The sequence below is a fragment of the Thamnophis sirtalis genome, unplaced genomic scaffold (genome assembly GCF_051295495.1).
Source record: "Thamnophis sirtalis isolate CommonGarterSnake01/CBP01778 unplaced genomic scaffold, rThaSir2_p1.2 scaffold_1, whole genome shotgun sequence".
Lineage (NCBI taxonomy): Eukaryota > Metazoa > Chordata > Lepidosauria > Squamata > Natricidae > Thamnophis > Thamnophis sirtalis.
This window is the reverse complement of record NW_028261381.1, coordinates 13,810,492-13,830,437: the sequence shown is the minus strand read 5'-3', so window position 1 is coordinate 13,830,437 and position 19,946 is coordinate 13,810,492. Positions and strand designations below refer to the sequence as shown.

Sequence of the window (19,946 nt, the reverse complement as noted above, 5' to 3'; positions counted from 1 at the left end):
ATTGCTTTTTATTAACCAAATGCAATCATTAGAAAGCCATTCATGTTTTATTCAAATATTACAATTTAATTCTGTTGATGTCTACCAGCTATACATGAAACTATTTTAGAATTGTTCTTTTTTGTGCTAAAAAAGCACACTTGTGCTAAAATCTGATGTACAAATTGTTTTTTCTGCTGCAGATATAATTGATAGATATTATAGAGATAGCCCTCAACCTACGGCCATAACTAAAACTTCTGTCACTAAGTGATGCAGATATTAAGTAATTTCACATTCAATTTTTCAACTTTTTCGCTGCAGTCAAGCAAATCTAGTATCCCTTATAGACTTGGCTCGCCAGAAGCATTCATCAGAAATTATGATAGCAATAGCAATTAGACTTATATACCGCTTCATAGGGCTTTCAGCCCGCTCTAAGCCGTTTACAGAGTCAGCATATCGCCCCCACGGTCTGGGTCCTCATTTCCCCCACCTCGGAAGGATGGAAGGCTGAGTCAACCCTGAGCCGGTGAGATTTGAACAGCTGAACTGCAGATAACAGTCAGCTGAAGTGGCTGCAGCACAGCACTCTAACCACTGCGCCACCTCGGCTCTTCTTAATCACATGATCACATTACACCAAGATATGCTAGCAGCCAAGAACTTGAATTTTGATTACATGACTCTGGGGACACCGACTGGACTTCGAAGCAAATTTATCTATGGAATTATTAAGAAGTTAACCAGAAAATATGGGAAATTATTCAAAACAATGATTCCTTTAATTCAAGAAAGGACTATATATTAAAACATCTAAATCTTATACTGTATGATGATTTACCATGTTATTACTGGTTAAGAGCTATGAGCCTGGACATGTTTCAGTTATAGGTAAAATAATGGTCTAAAGCAGTGGTAGTCAACCTGGTCCCTACCGCCCACTAGTGGGCGTTCCAGCTTTCATGGTGGGCGGTAGGGGTTTGCTGTAACTCTGCTTTATAAATTTTATAAAGTAAAGTTACTTCCCTACTTTACAAATCACCATTACTGTGGAACCGGTGGGCAGTTAGAAAATTTTACTGCTAACAGAGATGTAAAAGTGGGCGGTAGGTATAAAAAGGTTGACTACCCCTGGTCTAAAGCAATGGTCCCTAACCTTTCTGGCTTGGCTGCTCGGCGGGGGGGGGGGGGGGCAGGGGAGTTCCTAGTGAATGGCACACAAGAATGCGCAGCTCCATTTGTGTGACTGGTGGACAAATGAATGATGGGACCTTTGCACTCAAACGCAAGAGTGCTGCCACTCACACAAGGTTTGTGTGCAAGGGCAAGTGGCTACCACTCATGCAAGGGGAGCTTTGTGCGCGTGTCTGCCACTTGTGTGGCCTGGTTCTGAACAAGCCACGGCCCATACAGGAGTTGGTGACCCCTGGCTTAAAGAACAGAATTCTCGTAGCACGCTTGATAAAAATGTTCTATTAGTAGGATGTATCAATGGGGTAAAAGAGAACACAAGGCCCTATGTAACATACTAGAACCTTTTTTGGCTCACGTGCCATAATGGGGGGAAGGCAGGGGGGTTGTGCGCGGGCATGCCGCACCCATAATGCAACCCATGACCCCCAGTGCACATGCGCGCATAAGAGGTGCTCCCCCCAATTTTTTGAATGCTTTTTTCGCCCTCCCTAGGTTCCTATAGGAGCCTGGGGAGGGCGAAAACAACCCCACCCCGCCCCCCGGAAGCTTCAGGGACCTTCAGGAAGCTTCCCTGAAGCCTCCGGAGAACTAAAAAGGCCCCGAGAAGCGAACCAGAAGTCACTTCTGGTTTGCTCATAGGGGTGGTTTAAGGCCTTCCGGAGGCTTCAAGGACTTTCTCTGAAGCCTCCGTATGACTAAAAAGGACCCGACGAGCAAACCGGAAGTCACTCGCGTGCCCTGACAAATGGCTCTGCGTGCCACCTGTGGCACACGTGCCATAGGTTCGCCATCCCGGTACTAGGGGATGCACTAAGTCACGGGTGTCAAAGCCGTAGCATCATGTTGCCATCACATAACATTTTGCGATGTTTTTCCCTTTGTGGAGCTGGGCTTGGGCTCCATGTGACGCATCCAGCCCGCGGGCCGCCAATTTGACACCCCTGCACTAGGTACTGTAGTCCTAATGAACATCTTCAACAATATCTGGAGAACTGTATTTTCCACTCTGCTATGGATTCCATGATAATTTTAGTGCTTTGGTATTGCAAGTCATCCAAAAATAAGTAGACCTTCCGTGGAGTTATATTATGTACAGCTATGTAATAATCCAATCATCCCAATAAGTGCTAAATTTGAGTTAGCAGAATTCAGTTTTTACTGAGCAAGTATTTCATTATTCAGAGTTTGGAACAAAAATAAATGGGAGGCAAGGAACTGTATTTCAGATACATAGCTGCTGTAAGAGGCAAGCATGATTAGATGTATTTCTTACATGCTGAATAACCTGCTTTAATATCTCATTGAATACAATGATCAATTCATCGTTCAATTTTAAAATAAATTCAATTTTTTTTTCAGGACAAGTTATTTTAATTGGAGTAAAGCATAGAAATCAAGCACTACCATAGACAGGGGGATCGGACCTACCACATCAATGTCTTATGTAACTATTGAAAAGGCTTCTTACTCAGTTCTGCATACAATTAATAAAATACAATTCCTACATTATCACTAATTCTATTTACAGAGTTTAACAGCAATTTGTACAGTGCTGTTATCACCGGGAACTATACTTACAGTGACTCATACATATGATCAGTTCAAAGTCATTCAGTTTATTATTATAAAACATGAATATTTTAAAAAGATATTTTTTCAAGAAGCAAGATCAGGGAGAAACTGTAATTACCTGAAAGAAGCCAGTTCTTACTTGGAGGGCATAATCACCACTGCACTAACTTCAAGGGTCTTTGTGGGTAGAGAAGCAGCTAAGCAGAACTACTACTGGTTAGTTTAATCATGTTCAATAACCCATTATTTTTCTGCTGTCAACATTAGGCAAGATTGAACATTTCCGAAACTAGGATCTTAAAAAGGCTCCAAAATTTACAATGCTAGATATAAAACACAACTCTGTATTGAATTCCTACTAAGTTCCTTTAGATGCAGTGATTGGATTGTGCATGCTTTGAAAACAATCCAGAAAAAGCCTTAGCAGACCTCAGTCAAGCACAGTATTTCTCCATAATCTGTGAAAGCTGTCCAGCCTTCTATATTTTTCCCCCATGGATCACTTTATACGTCACATTAAATTTAATAAGCGGATTTCCTAAAACAGAGGCAATTTCTTTAGTCTTGCTTTCGAATATTCAGGTTGCTGAGAGTGAAGTGCTGCATTTCTATGAGGCCCAAAGCACTTCTTCCAAATCATCTTCAAATCTGCTCCACAATGAACAAGTTATGCTCTGCTTGATGTTTGAAATTCTTGTCACGTGAAACTTGTGTTCAGAATTACCTTTCCTAGAATTTTCCTAACACATTAACAGTTCTCATTGTGAACTAATACGTCAGAGATTCCAGTTTATTTAGTAGCTTCTGCTAGTTTCTGACATTAGGAATTTTCTTTTGTATTTATGAGGCAAGTTTTTTTTCAGATAGTGTGGAATGAGAATAATCACCTACTGGAAAACAGGTTGTATGATACCGATCAATTTAATTGTTTATAAAAACCCCTGAAAAGTTGACATGCCATTCCCCAGAGTTCAAAGATCTCATACTGGAAAAGTCACTCTTGATTAAAAGTCTCATGGATAGATAAGGCATGGAAATCACAATAACTCATTAACTTTATATCACCTCAAGCTGGGTAGAAAATCGTGCCCTAAAAGTAGCTAAATGACCCCAAATGATAACTGATTGAAGTCTGTAAAACAAAGAATTGCGCTATTTCCTCCCCTCTATTCCTCCCTTATTGTTGCTGACTTGTAAAAGATTACAACTATGAGTCAATACAATGTTTCGTATCCCTTTTCACTTCTCTTGTTACTTCAGCCTATTTCCAGTCCACACTGTTTACCTTAGGAGAGCTAGGCCTGCCCAGCTATTTACAAAAACCTGTGCTCCAAAGATGCGTCTTTAAGATCAGAAGATCTTCTGATGGTCTCTGATTCTCCTGTAAAGAACAGCATCTTTGCACTAGAGTCTTCAAAGATATGTGAAACTTATCTAATAATACATAGTACAGGCTGTTCCTTCGGTCAAGGACTAGGATCAAACCAGGCCTTATTTTGATCAGAACGCTCACACTCTCCATCTCCTGCTTAATATTTGTTGATTCCAAAGATCCTAACTCCATGCAGCTGTGGCAGTTTAGGAATAAGCACACTCAAGAGAGAAGAGGTGTTCAGAATGAAATGTGTTGGGTCATATTTGGTGTAGAAGCTTGCCAAGAAATACCTGCATTGAAAAGAAAAGAAACAGAATGAATAAAAAGTTAAAATGTAAAGAAGAGCAAAATATGTTATTTTGAAATGAAGAAAAACATTTTTATTTAAGTAATACTTAATAAGTAATAATTTCATCTCTGATTAGGAATAACCTTGCTTATGATACCAGTAGTCTTCGATTTACAACTATTCAGTGACTGTTCAATGTTACAACAGCACTGAAAAAAGTGATTTATGCCTGTTTTTCACACTTATAACCATTACCGCATCCTCAACGTCACATGATTAAAATTCGGATGGTGGGCAACTGGTTCATATTTATGACGGTTGTTGCAATGTCTCGGGAGTGATGCGATCTCCTTTTGTGACCTTCTGACAAGCAAAGTCAATGGGGAAGCAAGATTCACTTAATAACCATCTTACTATCTTAACAATAGCAATAGCAGTTAGACTTATATACCGCTTCATAGGGCTTTCAGCCCTCTCTAAGCGGTTTACAGAGTCAGCATATCGCCCCCACAGTCTGGGCCCTCATTTCACCCACCTCGGAAGGATGGAAGGCTGAGTCAACCTTGAGCCGGTGAGATTAGAACCGCTGAACTGCAGATAACAGTCAGCTGAAGTGGCCTGCAGTACTGGACAGTGATTCATTTAACAACTGTGGCAGGAAAGGTCATAGAATTCAGCAAAACCTATTTAACAACTGTCTCACTTAGCAACACAAATTTTGGGCTCAACTGTGGTTTTAAGTTGAGGACTACCTGCACTTAGTTGCTTGTATTAGAACAAGGATGAGTCAATTTGCCCATTTTGGTGGTAAGGTATTTTGAGGCGTGTACAAAAAATGAGAAGAGTGTTGTTTTCAAACCCAATCAAACCGCTAAACTCCAGTGGCTCTGCCAAAGTTTGGTAAAATCAATCAAAATATGCAATGTTTTGGATTGCACCAGGCAGAACAAATGTTGAAGTGCTGAGGCACTGAGGTGTGTCACAACTCTTTCTTCTGCAGCTCTTAATATGACAAATCCTTTCACCCCACCTGTTCCATTTTCTTAGTACCTTTCCTTTATTCTCTCTCTAGTAGCTGCCAATTATCCCTTGATTTTTCACTTCTGTCCCTTATCTAAGCTTTGGATATCTTTGGCTCGCTTCCCCCACCCAGCAGAAAGCTATGTTCATGAGATACTAGGGCTGTATAGTCTATATATGTTCTATGAAAGAAGCGAAAGAGTCCAGACTTTCTGTTTTAATTGCAGCATTGAAATGTACTTGGAGAAAACAGGTTGGTAATGGACTCCTAGATATTTTATGCAGTGAACTGCAAGAGAGCCACTGTGGACCGAGTACCGGTAGTATGAAAATAAAACAAAATAAATAACCTGGTGCAGTTTTGGAGTACAGATTTCAACTTTAAGAATATTTTACTAATAATCTTATGCTTATCCCAACAGAAAATTTATTTCATGAGAATAACTATAGCCAACAACCAGGCTATTTCACCATGCAAGCATTCTCATATTTACAGCCGTATAGGTTTGATAGTAACAGACTTTAGGACAGTGTTTCTCAACCTTGGCAACTTGAAGATGTCTGGACTTCAACTCCCAGAATTCCCCAGCCAGCGAATTCGCTGGCTGGGGAATTCTGGGAGTTGAAGTCCAGACATCTTCAAGTTGCCAAGGTTGAGAAACACTGCTTTAGGATATAGAGAAAAATGTAAAACAAAAAGATCTGGACATGATTTGTTTCTAGGACACTGACTCGATTGCAGCCAGCAAAGATGGCAGGTTAATATCTTAGCATTAAATCTTTGATAGTGCGGGAGTGTACTGTCTTACTTTGGTATTTAAAAATAATATAACAAATATAACATATTTACAGGCAAGAATCTATGTGCAGCCTAAGAGATGGGATGACTGAAAACAGTATCCAACAACCAAACACTATTAAGCTGTTCTTTAATATGATTTTCCAGAAAGTCATACTGGGACAATTTATTTGAAAATAGCATAATAACTAAGGAACCTTAGCTGAAAGATACCTATACAATATCTGGAATGTTGCAAAATTATTATTTTTTAAAGCACTGATTTGAGACATGTAACATTGATTATCTATTTATATTAAGTTTTAGTTAATTGGAGAAATCTTATTTGTATAATAATGAAAGGTTAGGCGGTGGCAATTGGATTCAACAGACAACTGCAAACTATTTTTGAAATGTCACATTTGTTTTGAATGAATGCCAGTTTTTTAAAAAAAACCTACTTATTTCAATTCTGCAATATAAAGTACTTCTCTGTACATCTCTGCAAATTACAGTGCATGAAGCTGACACTTCCATTATAAAAATTCCAAAGTACTGTTTACAGAAACATATTTTTCTTCCTTTTAAAAGCATACCAATTCAGAGATACATGAATAATAGAACGTATTGATTCTAAATAATTTGCAGGGTTTAGATACTGATTCGCTCACTGCAATATTAATGCCACACCAAATAAAAGATTTGTTTTAAATCTGCAGAGTGCTAGAACAGTCAGTGTAGAATTTTCAAAACTTACAAAATTATCGGAGAGATTGTGAAGAATTTTCGTGAAGATGTAAACTGTACGCCATAATCCAGCTGCTCCCAGTGTGTCAGCAATCTTGCTTTACCTTGGTCAGGCGTTTCAAAAGGTGTTCCTTTTACTGCATGCAAAAATACATACATTCCCTGCAAAGGCAAAACAAACCCATCCAAAACAAAAGCCAAAGTTAGCTATGCTTCATTATTAACTACACATGAAATCAGAGTGAAGGATCTGAAACATTAAGCACCAGACTTTTAAAATATGTTCTGTGATTTGTCATTAGATTAATAAATATTTGAACAAGAATACTAAGATGAAGTTGCCCACAGAAAGATTAATCCAATTAGGCATTTTATTCTGACCCAGATTTCAGTTATTTCTACTCTACCCTAGTAACTTGTTTCAGTAAATCAGAAGATAAGACAATAACTCTACACAAATCCTATGAAGCCAATGATTCTTGCTTTTGATTTCATAAGACTAACAAAGCTTATGTGAACTTGTATACCTGTTTTCTTAAAATATATAGAGAGAACAGTTTGCAAACTCAATCTGTGACAAAAAAAAGTTGAAGTATAGTGGCTGATTTCACAATCAAATGTAGAGAGAATGGGGCATTACAGGTAGTTTAAACTTTAAGAGATATGCTTCTCCCCTCACTTTAAAACAATTGCCAATCATTCAACGAAGCATCATTTGTGTACCATTGGTCCAATGCCAGAGAAACATGATTAAATATATGCTTAAGTATATGGTGCATGCTTGTGCCAAGTTTCATACACTAATTCAGGATGGAAAGCTTAAGGCTTTCTAGATGCAACAGGATTGCAACAGATGAATATCCTTTCACATGGACTTTAATTCTGATATTAGTATTATGACTACATAATAGTAGTATTATGACTACTGGGAACTGTAGATAAACAACATCCTAATCCTATTTTAATCCAAAACAGGTGATTTGGTCAAAACTCATGCTTTAATCACCAGGAAATTTTCTACTGATAACTGAGAGTGGAAATCTGATTAACTTTCTATTCCTATAATTTTATTTCTTAAATTTATATCCCACCTTTAATTTTGCCTAACACAAAGTACACTCCCTTCTCCTGTTTTCCTTATAACAGCTGTGTAAGGTAGCTTTGAGCTGAGAAAGTGTCCCTGGCCCAAGTCACCTTATTTCAGGTGGACTGAAATTCATACCTGGTTTCTAGCCCAGTACCTTAGCCACTACACCAAAGTGGGTCTCTTGTAATTAGAAGATAACAGTGTAATATTAGGTACGGGTTGTCCTCTACTTACAACCTTTCATTTAATGACCATTTGAAGCTACAACAGCACTGAAAAAAGTGATTTATGACTGTTTTTCACACTTACAACCATTGCAGACCCTCTCAGTTACCTGATCAAAATTCAGATGCTTGGCAACTGGTTCGTATTTATGATGGTTGCAGTGTCCTGGGATCGTGCGATCATCTTTTGTGACCTTCTGACAAGCACAATCAATGGGGAAGGCAGATTCACTTTACAACTGTCTTACTAACTTAATGACTGCAGTGATTCACTTAACAACTGTGTCAAAAAGGTCGTAAAATGGGGCAAACCTCACTGAACTGTCTCGTTTAAGAATGGAAATTCTGGGCTCAATTGTGGACATAATTTGAGGACTATCTGTACAGCTCAGGATTGAACTGTGGAGTTCTTGGTGCTCTGTGAGCTGACTTGTTTGCTTGCAGATGTTTCACTACCCAAACTATATAAGAATCACTTGGTTGAGTTGGGCTCCTATAGAAATTGAATGAATAAAATAAATAAATAAATATCATCAAGTGCTGCCTGTTTATATAGAATAGCTTGTCCTGCCAGTTTTTAGTGGTGTGGTTTCCTCCATAGCAGTTCCTTAATTATTATTTCCCCTACTGACTTTTCTGGTGTTGATCTCTAGCTGTGTACTGGCTGCTGGATGGAATGTGCTCTAGTTTGTTTTGTTTTGTTCTATTGTTTCTTTTGAATGCAATCCATTCTAATAATTATGATTGTATACCTTTAAAATGATAATTATAACAAAAGAAAGCAAAGATAAGACCAATATTAATAGGCGTCTGGGCTGCAATTCCAAAACATTCCATTAGACTACCATCAGCATTGACAAAATCAACATCAGTCAATTGCAAATGGCAGCTTTAACTGGAACAGCTTACTTCCTACAACAATTATCTTTAGTACCATCAAACCACATCTGCCTACCCCAGGTCCTTCCCAGTCCTTGGGGAAATGCCAAATCCAATACAACCAACCATTCAATTGTAGAATTATCATAGCACAATGATTATTATAATTGGGAACCACCCAGAGTTGCTTAAGATGGACAGATATATGCATTCGGCAGTTTAGGATGCTCACCAAATTATGAATAATATTGGTTAAGGTCCAAGCCACTGGAACACTGAAGAAAGGAATGCTGAGCAAGACAATATGAAGCAAACCAACTCCAAGAGCATACGTGAGCCACATTCCTCGACTGCTCATGACCCTCGTGTTGGGATTGACTTCGCTGTGAGCAACCCCGACATTCATCTTTTTTGCTTTAATTCTGAAAAGTAATATTGGGAAAGAAAAATGTGCATCGTAAGGTATGCTTTCCCCGGTTAGTCACACCACTGTCAGACTGGGAGAGGTCATCAACTACCGCATAAGAATAACTCAGCATCCTACCTATTAACAGTACAAAGTATTTGAAATGTTGTGTTCCAGCAACATTAGTCACTGTAAGACAATTTGAAACAATTAGCTTTTTTTTAAAAAAAAGATCTAAAGCAGCGTCCAACTGCTTATCACCCTGAAGGCTAATAACAAAGCCCCATGCGATCATATACAGCTAGTAACGAAGCTCCATGCGATCATATACTTTTAACATTATTATGTCATTTATATTATGTATTTTATATGCAGCCCATGACAATTACCCTTCACTCAATGAGGCCTAGGCAAGCCAAAAGTTTGGACACCCATAATCTAAACAGCAATAAAAAAATATCAGTCAAAAAATTAATACAAGTTACGTTTATATAATTGCAATCAATACAATCTCGTTTTTTATATCCTTCCACAGAATAAAGAATTTTCCATTTTTTTTTTCTATACTAGAGGAATTTGTTCAAGTTTTTTTTTTTTAAAGAAACAACCAATTCTTATTCAGGAATACTTATAACTGGGTTCACAGACCACTAAAAAGCAATTAACAAATCCTAAACATCAATCTGAAAATAGAGAGACTGCTTATTTTAAATCAGCTCAATGGAAAGTTATTTACAGAAAATTTTATGGGTAGAAAGTATCATCTTACATGTCAATAACAATTGCTAGATCTGTTATCTATTGCAGAAGGGGAGGGAAAGAGCTGTTCCCCAAAATTGTATATGAAAAGTTACATCAGCTTTGACCAACTGATTGCAAATCAACCCAGATATTTTCATACCTTGACATGTATTGCATTTTCTTACCTGTCTCCTGCCCACCATCTCTCTTACATACACTTAGATTGAATACATTGGCACTTAAGATGCCATTGCCTGTTTTATTTGAAAATAGTATTTTTTTATCATTCTGGTTACAAGCAGATAACTTGTTAAGGAATACTCTTTGCCTTCTGAAGGCAACATAAGCTATTCAATTAGTCCTATCTCTGTGTAGTCACACACCCACATATCCATCCTACTGAACCAATTTAGAATGTTTTAACATGAGCATCCAATACAAAGGAAAATCATATTTTAAAAGGATATAATGCACAAGGCAAACAAGAATAACACACAAATCACATACATATACAAGATTTACACTAAAATTCACCCTACAACTATTTGAAAATTAGTCATGTTCGGTAATTCAGTCACCGTAAGATCAGCACAATCTGTGCACAATTAGAGACCTAAAATATGTACGTATGTTCAGGATTTAAATAGAGATGTACGTTATACAATCAAGGATAAGCTAAAATAAGTGAACAGGAAATATCCTTCATCTTTAATTAATTTAGGTGTATCACTTGACCTTAATTTTCTAAGCAGTATATATATTTATTATTTGGATGCAATCTACACAGCTCTCCCAACAGGTTTTTTTTTTAATCCGCGTTAAAATTAAGATGGAATTTGACCTTTAGTTCATCGAATAGCTACATCAGAAAGCAACTCTTTCATTGTGCCGCTGGTTAGAAACCGGGAAAGGTTTAACAACTAAACAAAAGACCTCTGTGGCTTTCCACATCCGACCGAGTCAGAAATTAAAATTAGCAGATGTCCTCAGATGGTCCACGTTCACTTCTTTGCACTTCCTGCACAATCCAGCACCACAAGGCATATATATAATTACACACACACACACACACACACACACACACACACACACACACCTTTTTCAGAAGACGCCAAGCAGGGGCAATCGGGCAAAACCAAGCGTAAATCATGCTTTTAAAAACCTGATAGCAATGGTGCTTCCTTATTTATTGGTGGTGGCATTATTATTATTTTATATTATTATTATTATATTATATATATATATATATATATATATATATATATATATATATATATATATATATATATATATATATATATATATTATTTTATATTATTATATATTATTATTATTTTATATTATTATATATTATTATTATTTTATATTATTATTATTATATATTATTATTATTATTTTATATTATTATTATTATTATTATCATCATCATCGCAACAACAAAATTGTATCACAGCGGCCAGTTGTTTCGCCGGATTTGGCATTGATTACCAGTCGGGCCCCACCATTATTATTATCATTATCATTATTATTATTGCTGCTGCTTCGGGGCGAGCAGAAAGCAGAGAGGCCCGACTGTCTGCGCGTCAAGGGTGCCGAGCTACGGCATTGTTTCCCCATCCAAGCGCAACCGCTTTGTCTTCAGCTGGTCCCTGCGCTGCAAACACGCCGCCCGCCACGCACACCAGTTGCACTAGCCCAGGAACCCTGGCCGTAGCCCACCTTTGCCCAGAAAGAACCCCCACGTCTCCCGCCTCCCGTTGTTTTTTTTTCCTACTGCACCTTTTCGCTAACCGGAGAAACAATCCGGCGCCGAGCCGCCCGCTTCCCAAACCTTCTCTGGCTTCTTCCGAAGTAAAAGCAAAAGGGAGGGAGGCGTTTGGGCCACTGGTTGGCCCCGCCCCTTCTCTATCAGGCGCGCACGCAGCGGGGAAAGCCGGGGCCCGGAGGTACCGAAGGAGGCGGGGAAAAGAGAGGCGAAGGGAGTCGTTTCACCGCTCCGGAGGAGGAAGCACAGTAGGGCTTTCGGGCGGTCCTTTTGTATTTTTGGCAAAGCTTTATTTTCAGGCCTCGCTCCCTCTTCGTGGGTGCCCCGGTGCGATAGGCCTGGGGAGGTCACGTGGCTTAGGCGAGCCTTCACCCCCCCCCAAGCCAGAGTAAGGAACAAAAACACCGCCCACCCCGGAGACTGAATTCTTTCTTTCTTTCTTTCTTTCTTTCTTTCTTTCTTTCTTTCTTTCTTTCTTTCTTTCTTTCTCTCTCTCTGTCTGCCTCCCTCTCTCTCTCTCTCTCTCTCTCTCTCTCTCCCTCTCCCTCCCTCTCTCTCTCTCTCTCCCTCCCTCTCTCTCCAGTTTGCTGGGTGCAAGCCGTATGTATTTATACCCGTTGCTTGAATTTGCTTTTTTTTTCTTGAATGGCTCGCCTGGCTTCTTTGGCCTTGGGCGAGTTACAGACCGGGAATGCATTGCTGCGATGTGGTGGAATAGATGGTGGGCAGAGCTGCTTCCAGGTTGCGTTTTGGTTTTGGGGCTAATCCAAAATTCACTGTAAAATCTCAGTTTGGAAGAGGTTGTGGTTTTAAAAAGGAGCGTTAACACAGTTGCTGAACAAAAGCTTAGTAAAAATAGAGGGCTTTGCTGAGTTCTGGGATTTATTTCCATGTATTTCCTACCTATATTACTCTTATTTGGCAATAACATTGACTTCATTGTGCTTGTTTAAAGATATTTTGCCCTTTTTAGTATAGTGACTTTAAGCCTGAAAGGCATAAGTAGAGGTGGATGTTACGATTTAGATAGGAAACGCCAGATGTTTCAATTGGACCGAGAAGTTGAAAAGGTATCCCTGAAACATATAATAGCAAACCATTCCTTTATTATTAGCCAAGAAAACAACATTCTTCTGCATGCCCATGCCTGTTCGTTCATTACGAACTGAGTTCTACCTGAACCAGATTTTAGTGTTTCCAGCTACTTATTTTTTTAATTGCTTTTCCAGTTCAGCCAATTAAGGTGATTAAAAAAAGCAAAGAATACTTCAAAGAATATGATAATCTTGTGTTTATCACAACAGAACTATGGTGCAAACAGAAAACTGAAACCAGCCACTATCAACAACAGCGTAGGCCTCGGTAGAGTCCTAAATCAACCATAAATTAAGGTAATTGTTTAAATTTTGGAGCTTGCTTGAAAGTCTGGGATAATTGGATTCTTAAAATATCAGCTGAAGCAACGTTTCAACCCCACCAGAATAAAAAAAACATGTTTCATATGATACTCAGTTTAGTTTCTTGCACAGATAACTACCCAAATAAGGTTTATAATGCTGGTCTAAGAGAGCAGGAAACTTGCAGGTTCTACATGGTCCCTTGAGTAGCTTGAAGGTTTATGACAGCACTTTAAATTGAACCACAGAAATAATAGCAATGTAGCAGGTACAATATACAAGTAGTCCTTGATTTGCGACTGCAATTGAGTCCAAAATTCATGTTGCTAAGTGAGACATTTGTTAAGTGAGTTTTGCCCCATTTTACAAACTTTCTTGCCACAGTTGTTAAGTGAATCATTGCAGTTGTTAGTTAATCTGATTGTTAAGTGAACCCTGGCTTCCCCATTGACTTTGCTTGTCATAACGTTACAAAAGGTGATCGCTGTGGCATGACAAAACTGCGCTCGACTAAAGTGCGCCTGATTAAACCGCGTCGCTGACGTCATCAACAGGGCGACAACAGCGAGCGCGGAGAAAGAAGGGCACTTTAGCTTTAGGGCTAGGTTTAGGGTTAGGTTAAGGGTTAGGGTTAGGTTAAGGGTTAGGATTAGATTTAGGGTTAGGTTAAGGGTTAGGTTTAGGGTTAGGTTTAGGGTTAGGTTAAGGGTTAGGTTTAGGATTAGGTTTAGGGGGGTTAGGTTTAGGTTTAGGGGTTAATTTTAGGTTTAGCGTTTACAGCGTGCTTCTGTCTCCGTGCTGTTGTCGCCCTGTGATGACGTCAGCTACGCGGTTTCGTCGAGCGCGCTTTAATCGAACGCGGTTTTGTGGTGGAACCGGTGATCGCATGGCCACAGAACATAGCAACTGTCATAAATACGAACCAGTTGCCAAGCATCCAAATTTTGATCATGTAAACATGGGGACGTTGCAACGGTTGTAAATGTGAAAAATGATCATAAGTTATTTTTTCAATGCTGTTAAATTTTGAACCGTCACTAAGTGAACTGTTGTAAATCAAGGACTGACCTGTATCTGCTTTTGGTTTCACATCTTACCAGTTTCCAAGCTATTTTTTAAAGGTAGCTCTATCTAGATAGCATATGGCCCAGGCTGAATGCCAATACTGTAGATTACCTTAGGATGTGTTTGCACAACAAGCTAAATCATATATGCCAACTACTTAGGGAAATACCTTACTCATAGATGAGAATCTTCCTCGGATCTGCTTCTCAGAAGAGTCACTTGAAAACATTCCTTGAAGACATTATGCTACGCTAGTCAGTAAAGCAGCTGTGTGTTGCACTCAGAAAATACTAGGTCTGGATTAAAGCCTCCAAATCAGTACTTGGATTCAAAGAACATCATAATCCGGCATAAAAACAAAACTGGAAATAATGAGATACTGAGTTTAAGGAAATTGCAGGGTGTGGAGAGATTAGGTTCCTATAATCATCCTTTTCCTCACGAAGCTCTTCCTCCTGCTCTTTCTTTCTGTACATTTGCCCTTATACAACATCTATATCTGTTCCTCCTCTTTGATTGTGGCAAGTTTTGCTGGTCAGCCCAGTCTTGATATTCCCCTCAGCTTCTTCACATAGTTTGCTTGACTGCCAAGGGAGGAAGTCACTCTTCTCATGCCATATGGCACAAGCAGTTTTCTTTACCTTTCTCCATTCTTTCCAGAGCTTGGAGGGGTTCTCGTTTGTAGTGCCTGCATGATGTTTGTTGCAAGCTCTGTACATGAGCAGTGTCTGGAGATCACCAGGAGGGAAATTCAGTTCCTGTCAATGGTTTGCAAACGGGACAGCTTGTACCATCATCAGCTAGGCAGATTAGTCCAAAGAAGGCCAGCTGCTCCATGTGAACCATGAGCCTAAGTAGGTTGTTCTTAAAATGCTGGACTGTGGTTTAGCATTAAACCTAAGCTTTTGAACAACAGATACTAAAACAATGCATTTACTATACTCTTTAAGAATACTGACCATTTGCAATTTAGCCTTGAATCTGATGACCAGCCTTCAAAACATTCTTCTAAGCCTCTACCATGCTTTCTCTTTAAAAGCTGAAGTAATGCCTTTGAAGATAAGCCATATGATGTAAGAACATAGCTTTCTGTAATGAGGAGAGTCTGCAGTTTTCAGACTTCTGAAAGAAAATTTTGACTGTTGTTGCACCATTGTGCTGCTATAATTTACATATAAGTTTTCAATAGATGCTATCTAGACTTTTCTAGGCTGCTATCGAGAAAAGTAAATTTCTAATACTGGATTTCAATTACAGAAAGCCAATGAAAAAGTCTAAAGTTTGAGTGAATAAGTCTTGATCATCTTCTAAGACGATATATTTCAGATATTTTGCTGCAGTATCCTCCAATCAAGGCTAAACTTACTAACTTCTTTAGTCTGTCTTCATACAACTTAATTTCTAATCCCTGAGCATTCTTGTTGGCTCCATCCATTCCAGTTTCTGGAAATCCTTCTTAAAATAAACTAAACATAGCTAAAGTTGAGTGTAATGAAAGTAAATGAACTTGCTATAATTCCAAAATTATGCTTTTGTTGATATGGTCTAAACATGCATTTACCTTTATACCTGAAATGTAAAACAAATATAATTACCAGCCCTATAAGCAATCAACCCTTTAAATAATAATTAAAGTTGTAGTTTGATTATAATACTGCTAAATAGAGTATATCTGCATCTCCATGGATAAAGTGGTCCACAATTATGGAGCATACACAGAAAATCGTCATGTTCCTGCAAACTGAAGAGATGGAGATGCTACCTAAAGCGAAGCAGTTTTGCATGATCTAGGTGCCAAGCCATAAAAGGTTCTCCCAAGTTAAAACCAGCATTTTTATTTCTATGTGGAAGGCCGGGGAACTCGTACAAACAATGTTAGATGGCACCAGTGACTCACCTATCAGGTGTCTGCATTCTACACCAACTGAAGCTTTCAGTCATTCTTCAAAGGCAGTTTGAAGTAGAACATATTGAAGTTAATTTTAGAGTTTGTGAGAACATGGGTAACTCCTGGCAGGGTCCCATGTTCCAGGGAGAAATGCAATAAGAAAACCAGCCAAAACTTGACAGATACCCCAAGTAACCATAGTCTCCACTCTACCTATAGTTGCGGGTTACAAGGATTCCCATCTCCTTCAGGGCAAGTAATTCCCTCCATAGGAGAGGCTGGTTTCTATATAAGCAATATGGATACGTTGCAGAGATTTCAGTCTCAACTTGTTTCTTCTCATTCACGTCTTTAATCTTACAGAAACCTGGCCAGGGCTTCTGCATCCCCACCTTTGCCTGGGACAGAGTTGTGTAATTGGATATTACACCATTCCTCACCCTAAATCATTAGGTCATTCTCCAAGTGCTTCCTGTAGATGCTGAATAACAGGGAGGAGGACTGAAAAATTTGCAGCACTCTGTGGACAAAACACTGTCTTTTTCTCCCAATTCATAAAGAAGGTCAGCAGCAGGACAACGTGGTCAAAGATACTGAAAACCAGCATGTTATGTAAAAGGTCCAGGAGGAATAGACTTCCCCATCCAAGTCTTGATGAAGGTCATACACCACAGTCACCAGTGTATTTCCATCTATAACTCAGGCCTGAACCCTGACTAAAAGAACCTACATAAACCATGTTAAGGAATGCTGCAGTTGCAGTCTTGCCACTTAGCAGCCTTACTACAATGAGAATGTTGGAAACCAGGTGAAAGTTTCTAAATTGGCTAAAATCCAAGGAGGGCTCTTCAGGAGGATGCTCACCACTGCCTCTGGTGAGCAGGAGCAGTGGCCTCCTTTTTCTCAAAGGGATGCTGACCACCTAGGAGCCGAGGTGGCGCAGTGGTTAAATGCAGCACTGCAGGCTACTTCAGCTGACTGCAGTTCAGCAGTTCGGCTGTTCAAATCCCACTAGGCTCAAGGTTGACTCAGCCTTCCATCCTTCCAAGGTGGGTAAAATGAGGACCCGGATTGTTGTTGGGGGCAATATGCTGACTCTGTAAACCGCTTAGAGAGGGCTGAAAGCCCTATGAAGCGGTATATAAGTCTTAACTATTGCTACCTCCTACATTCAGCCCCTCTCATACAGACACGTGCTTGCAGAAACAGCCAGGGAGGATACAGGTGTAAACTACATGTAGCAGAAGTCATTCCATCAGTCATCCTATCCACTTTCTCAGAATGAAGAATCTGAAATGAGCCTGAGATAATATGGCAAGATGCTGTACCAGGTACATCAAACTGCTCATATAAATTCCAGATGTGAAAGGTTTCATCAGCAAAATGCACCAAATTATTGATCAGTAATTTGACATAGCACTATGCTTTTATCTTCAACTCTGTACAGAAGAGAACAATTAAAAAAAGACAGTATCATACTCTCTTAAATTGTGATTTTATCTTTTTTAGAAAACCAGTTCCTGAAAGCCAAAACATGAAACAACTACCAGCGGAAACTATTCGACTTCTTTCTAGTTCACAGGTCATTGTATCAGTTGTCAGTGTGGTTAAAGAACTGGTAGAGAATTCTTTGGACGCGAATGCAACCAGTATCGATGTTAAGTTGGTAAGTTTTTTTAAGACTAAAATTGGGATGAAAGTATGGGTGAGAAGACCATATTTCCTTAGAAAGTAAAACTGACTAAAAATGTGAGTAGCTCTCACCAGTTCCGTTTTCACTGGCAGGGGCACCGCGGGCTGATTCTTTACTGTTTCCAGAGCAGCCCCGCAGGCCAGATCTAAGCAACCCGCAGGCCAGATGTGGCTGTGGTGGGTTCCGGATCCCAGTGCAACTGGTATGGTGCAACGCATCCCTGCAGGTCAGATCTAAGCAACCCGCAGGCCAGATGTGGCTGCGGGCCAGTGGTGGGTTCCGGATCCCAGTGCAACTGGTATGGTGCAACGCATCCCTGCAGGCCAAATCTAAGCAACCCACAGGCCAGATGTGGCTGTGGGCCAGTGGTGGGTTCCGGATCCCAGTGCAACTGGTATGGTGCAACGGGGCCGGGCATCCACCACATGAATGCGTGCAGCACACACACACAGCACACACATGCTTACTTACCACCGGCAACACTCCAGCTGCTCAGCAGAGCGTCGCACAGGCGCTGTACGCTCCGTGAGCATGCACGGAAGTCCCAAACATCACAAATACAGGTAAAGAGCACGGGCGGGTGGGCCCTCCAGAGCACCGTACCAGAACAGTACCTGGTGCTCCCAGCAGGCACCGGTCACCCGTACCGGGGCGTACTGGTCGTATCCCACTGGATACGCCTTGAGTTTGACACTTCTGACCTAGCAGTTTTGGGCCTTGAGTTTGACACTTCTGACCTAGCAGTTTTGCAAATACTAGTTTTAACAAATATAATCTTGATTTTAAAGCATATAATTATATAGGGCTTCCTACTGATGTTTCATTTTAAAGAGTACATAATCATAGTGTGGGATTATTGGTACTCTTCAATCTTGGTTGTTTTCTTGCAGACATTTCATCCCCAAACTAGGTAACAGCAACCTATTTTTTTTCCCCATCCTTTTTGGCTTTTTGATTATCTCTTTTGAATGGTAAGTAGATGTTTACCTTTATGTGCCTTTTGATGGCTGATTTGACCAAGTGCCACATTTTCAGGAATTCTCAAGCGGTTTTGGACTTGGCTTGGTCTAGAATGCTCACAGTTTCCCAGTTGAAACAATGGTAAAGTCTTATCTACATATTGTGAAATTTAAGGAGTTTTCATCATGTCTTCTGACTTATAGTTGGTGTTCATGGATGTGCTCTGGTGGTCTTCTGCTTGTTTGTCCTACGTAATGGCTATTATAGTTCTTGCACTGTTTATTGTAGATGATTCCTGGTTTTTGTTCTGTCATTTGGTTTATCAGGGATGTTGTGGAGGGCTTTAGTTGGTTTGTATGCTACAATGATGTTATACGGTTGTAATAGTCTGTTGGTAATTTCTGAGATATTGATAGTTTTATGTTTCCATTCTAGTTTATTCTTTTTTTTTATTATGACAAAGGTTCCATTTACATATCAGATCCATACTTTGGGTTATATGTGGAAAAGTGCTATACAGATTTGGTTTCTACTTGCTATTTCAGTAGCGGTCAGATTTTTATAGGGTGGGATTGCTAGCCCTACACCACCTCCTTTAGCTGGGCTTGGGACTGGCAATGGCAGCTGCTGAGCTACTCAATCCACCTAGTGCATACCGCAGGCACTAGGTCCGGGATGGTGAACCTATGGTACGAGTGCCACAGGTGGCAAGCGGAGCCATTTGTTAGGGCACACAAGGCATTGCCCTGTCACTTGGACAGTGTGTATGTGCGCGCTAGCCAGCTGAGTTCAGCCTTTTTTAAAACCATTTTTCGCCCTCCCCAGGCTCCAGAGGCTTTATAGGAGCCTGGGGAAAGCAAAAAGAGCCCCCCCCCGGCCCACCT

General features: G+C 39.8%; 2 protein-coding genes across 2 annotated transcripts in view; one reads left to right on the top strand and one right to left on the bottom strand.

Annotated features, from left to right (window-relative positions):
* Positions 1–3,650: 3,650 nt before the first annotated feature.
* On the bottom strand, positions 3,651–12,213 carry ORMDL1 (ORMDL sphingolipid biosynthesis regulator 1). The gene is made up of 4 exons (XM_087707881.1): positions 12,074–12,213; positions 9,380–9,569; positions 6,968–7,119; positions 3,651–4,413 (listed from the first exon to the last, which is right to left on the bottom strand). The coding sequence occupies exons 2-4, from the start codon at positions 9,551–9,553 to the stop codon at positions 4,278–4,280; spliced, it is 462 nt and encodes a 153-aa protein (XP_087564007.1). The 5' UTR covers positions 9,554–9,569; positions 12,074–12,213; the 3' UTR covers positions 3,651–4,277.
* PMS1 (PMS1 homolog 1, mismatch repair system component) overlaps positions 12,187–19,946 on the top strand; it is a 45,916-nt gene continuing 38,156 nt past the window's right edge. Inside the window, exons 1-3 of the mRNA XM_087707872.1 lie at positions 12,187–12,307; positions 13,364–13,450; positions 17,919–18,075. Coding sequence (XP_087563998.1) covers positions 17,944–18,075 — 132 coding nt within the window. The 5' untranslated portion in view covers positions 12,187–12,307; positions 13,364–13,450; positions 17,919–17,943. The remainder of the gene's footprint in view (positions 12,308–13,363; positions 13,451–17,918; positions 18,076–19,946) is intronic.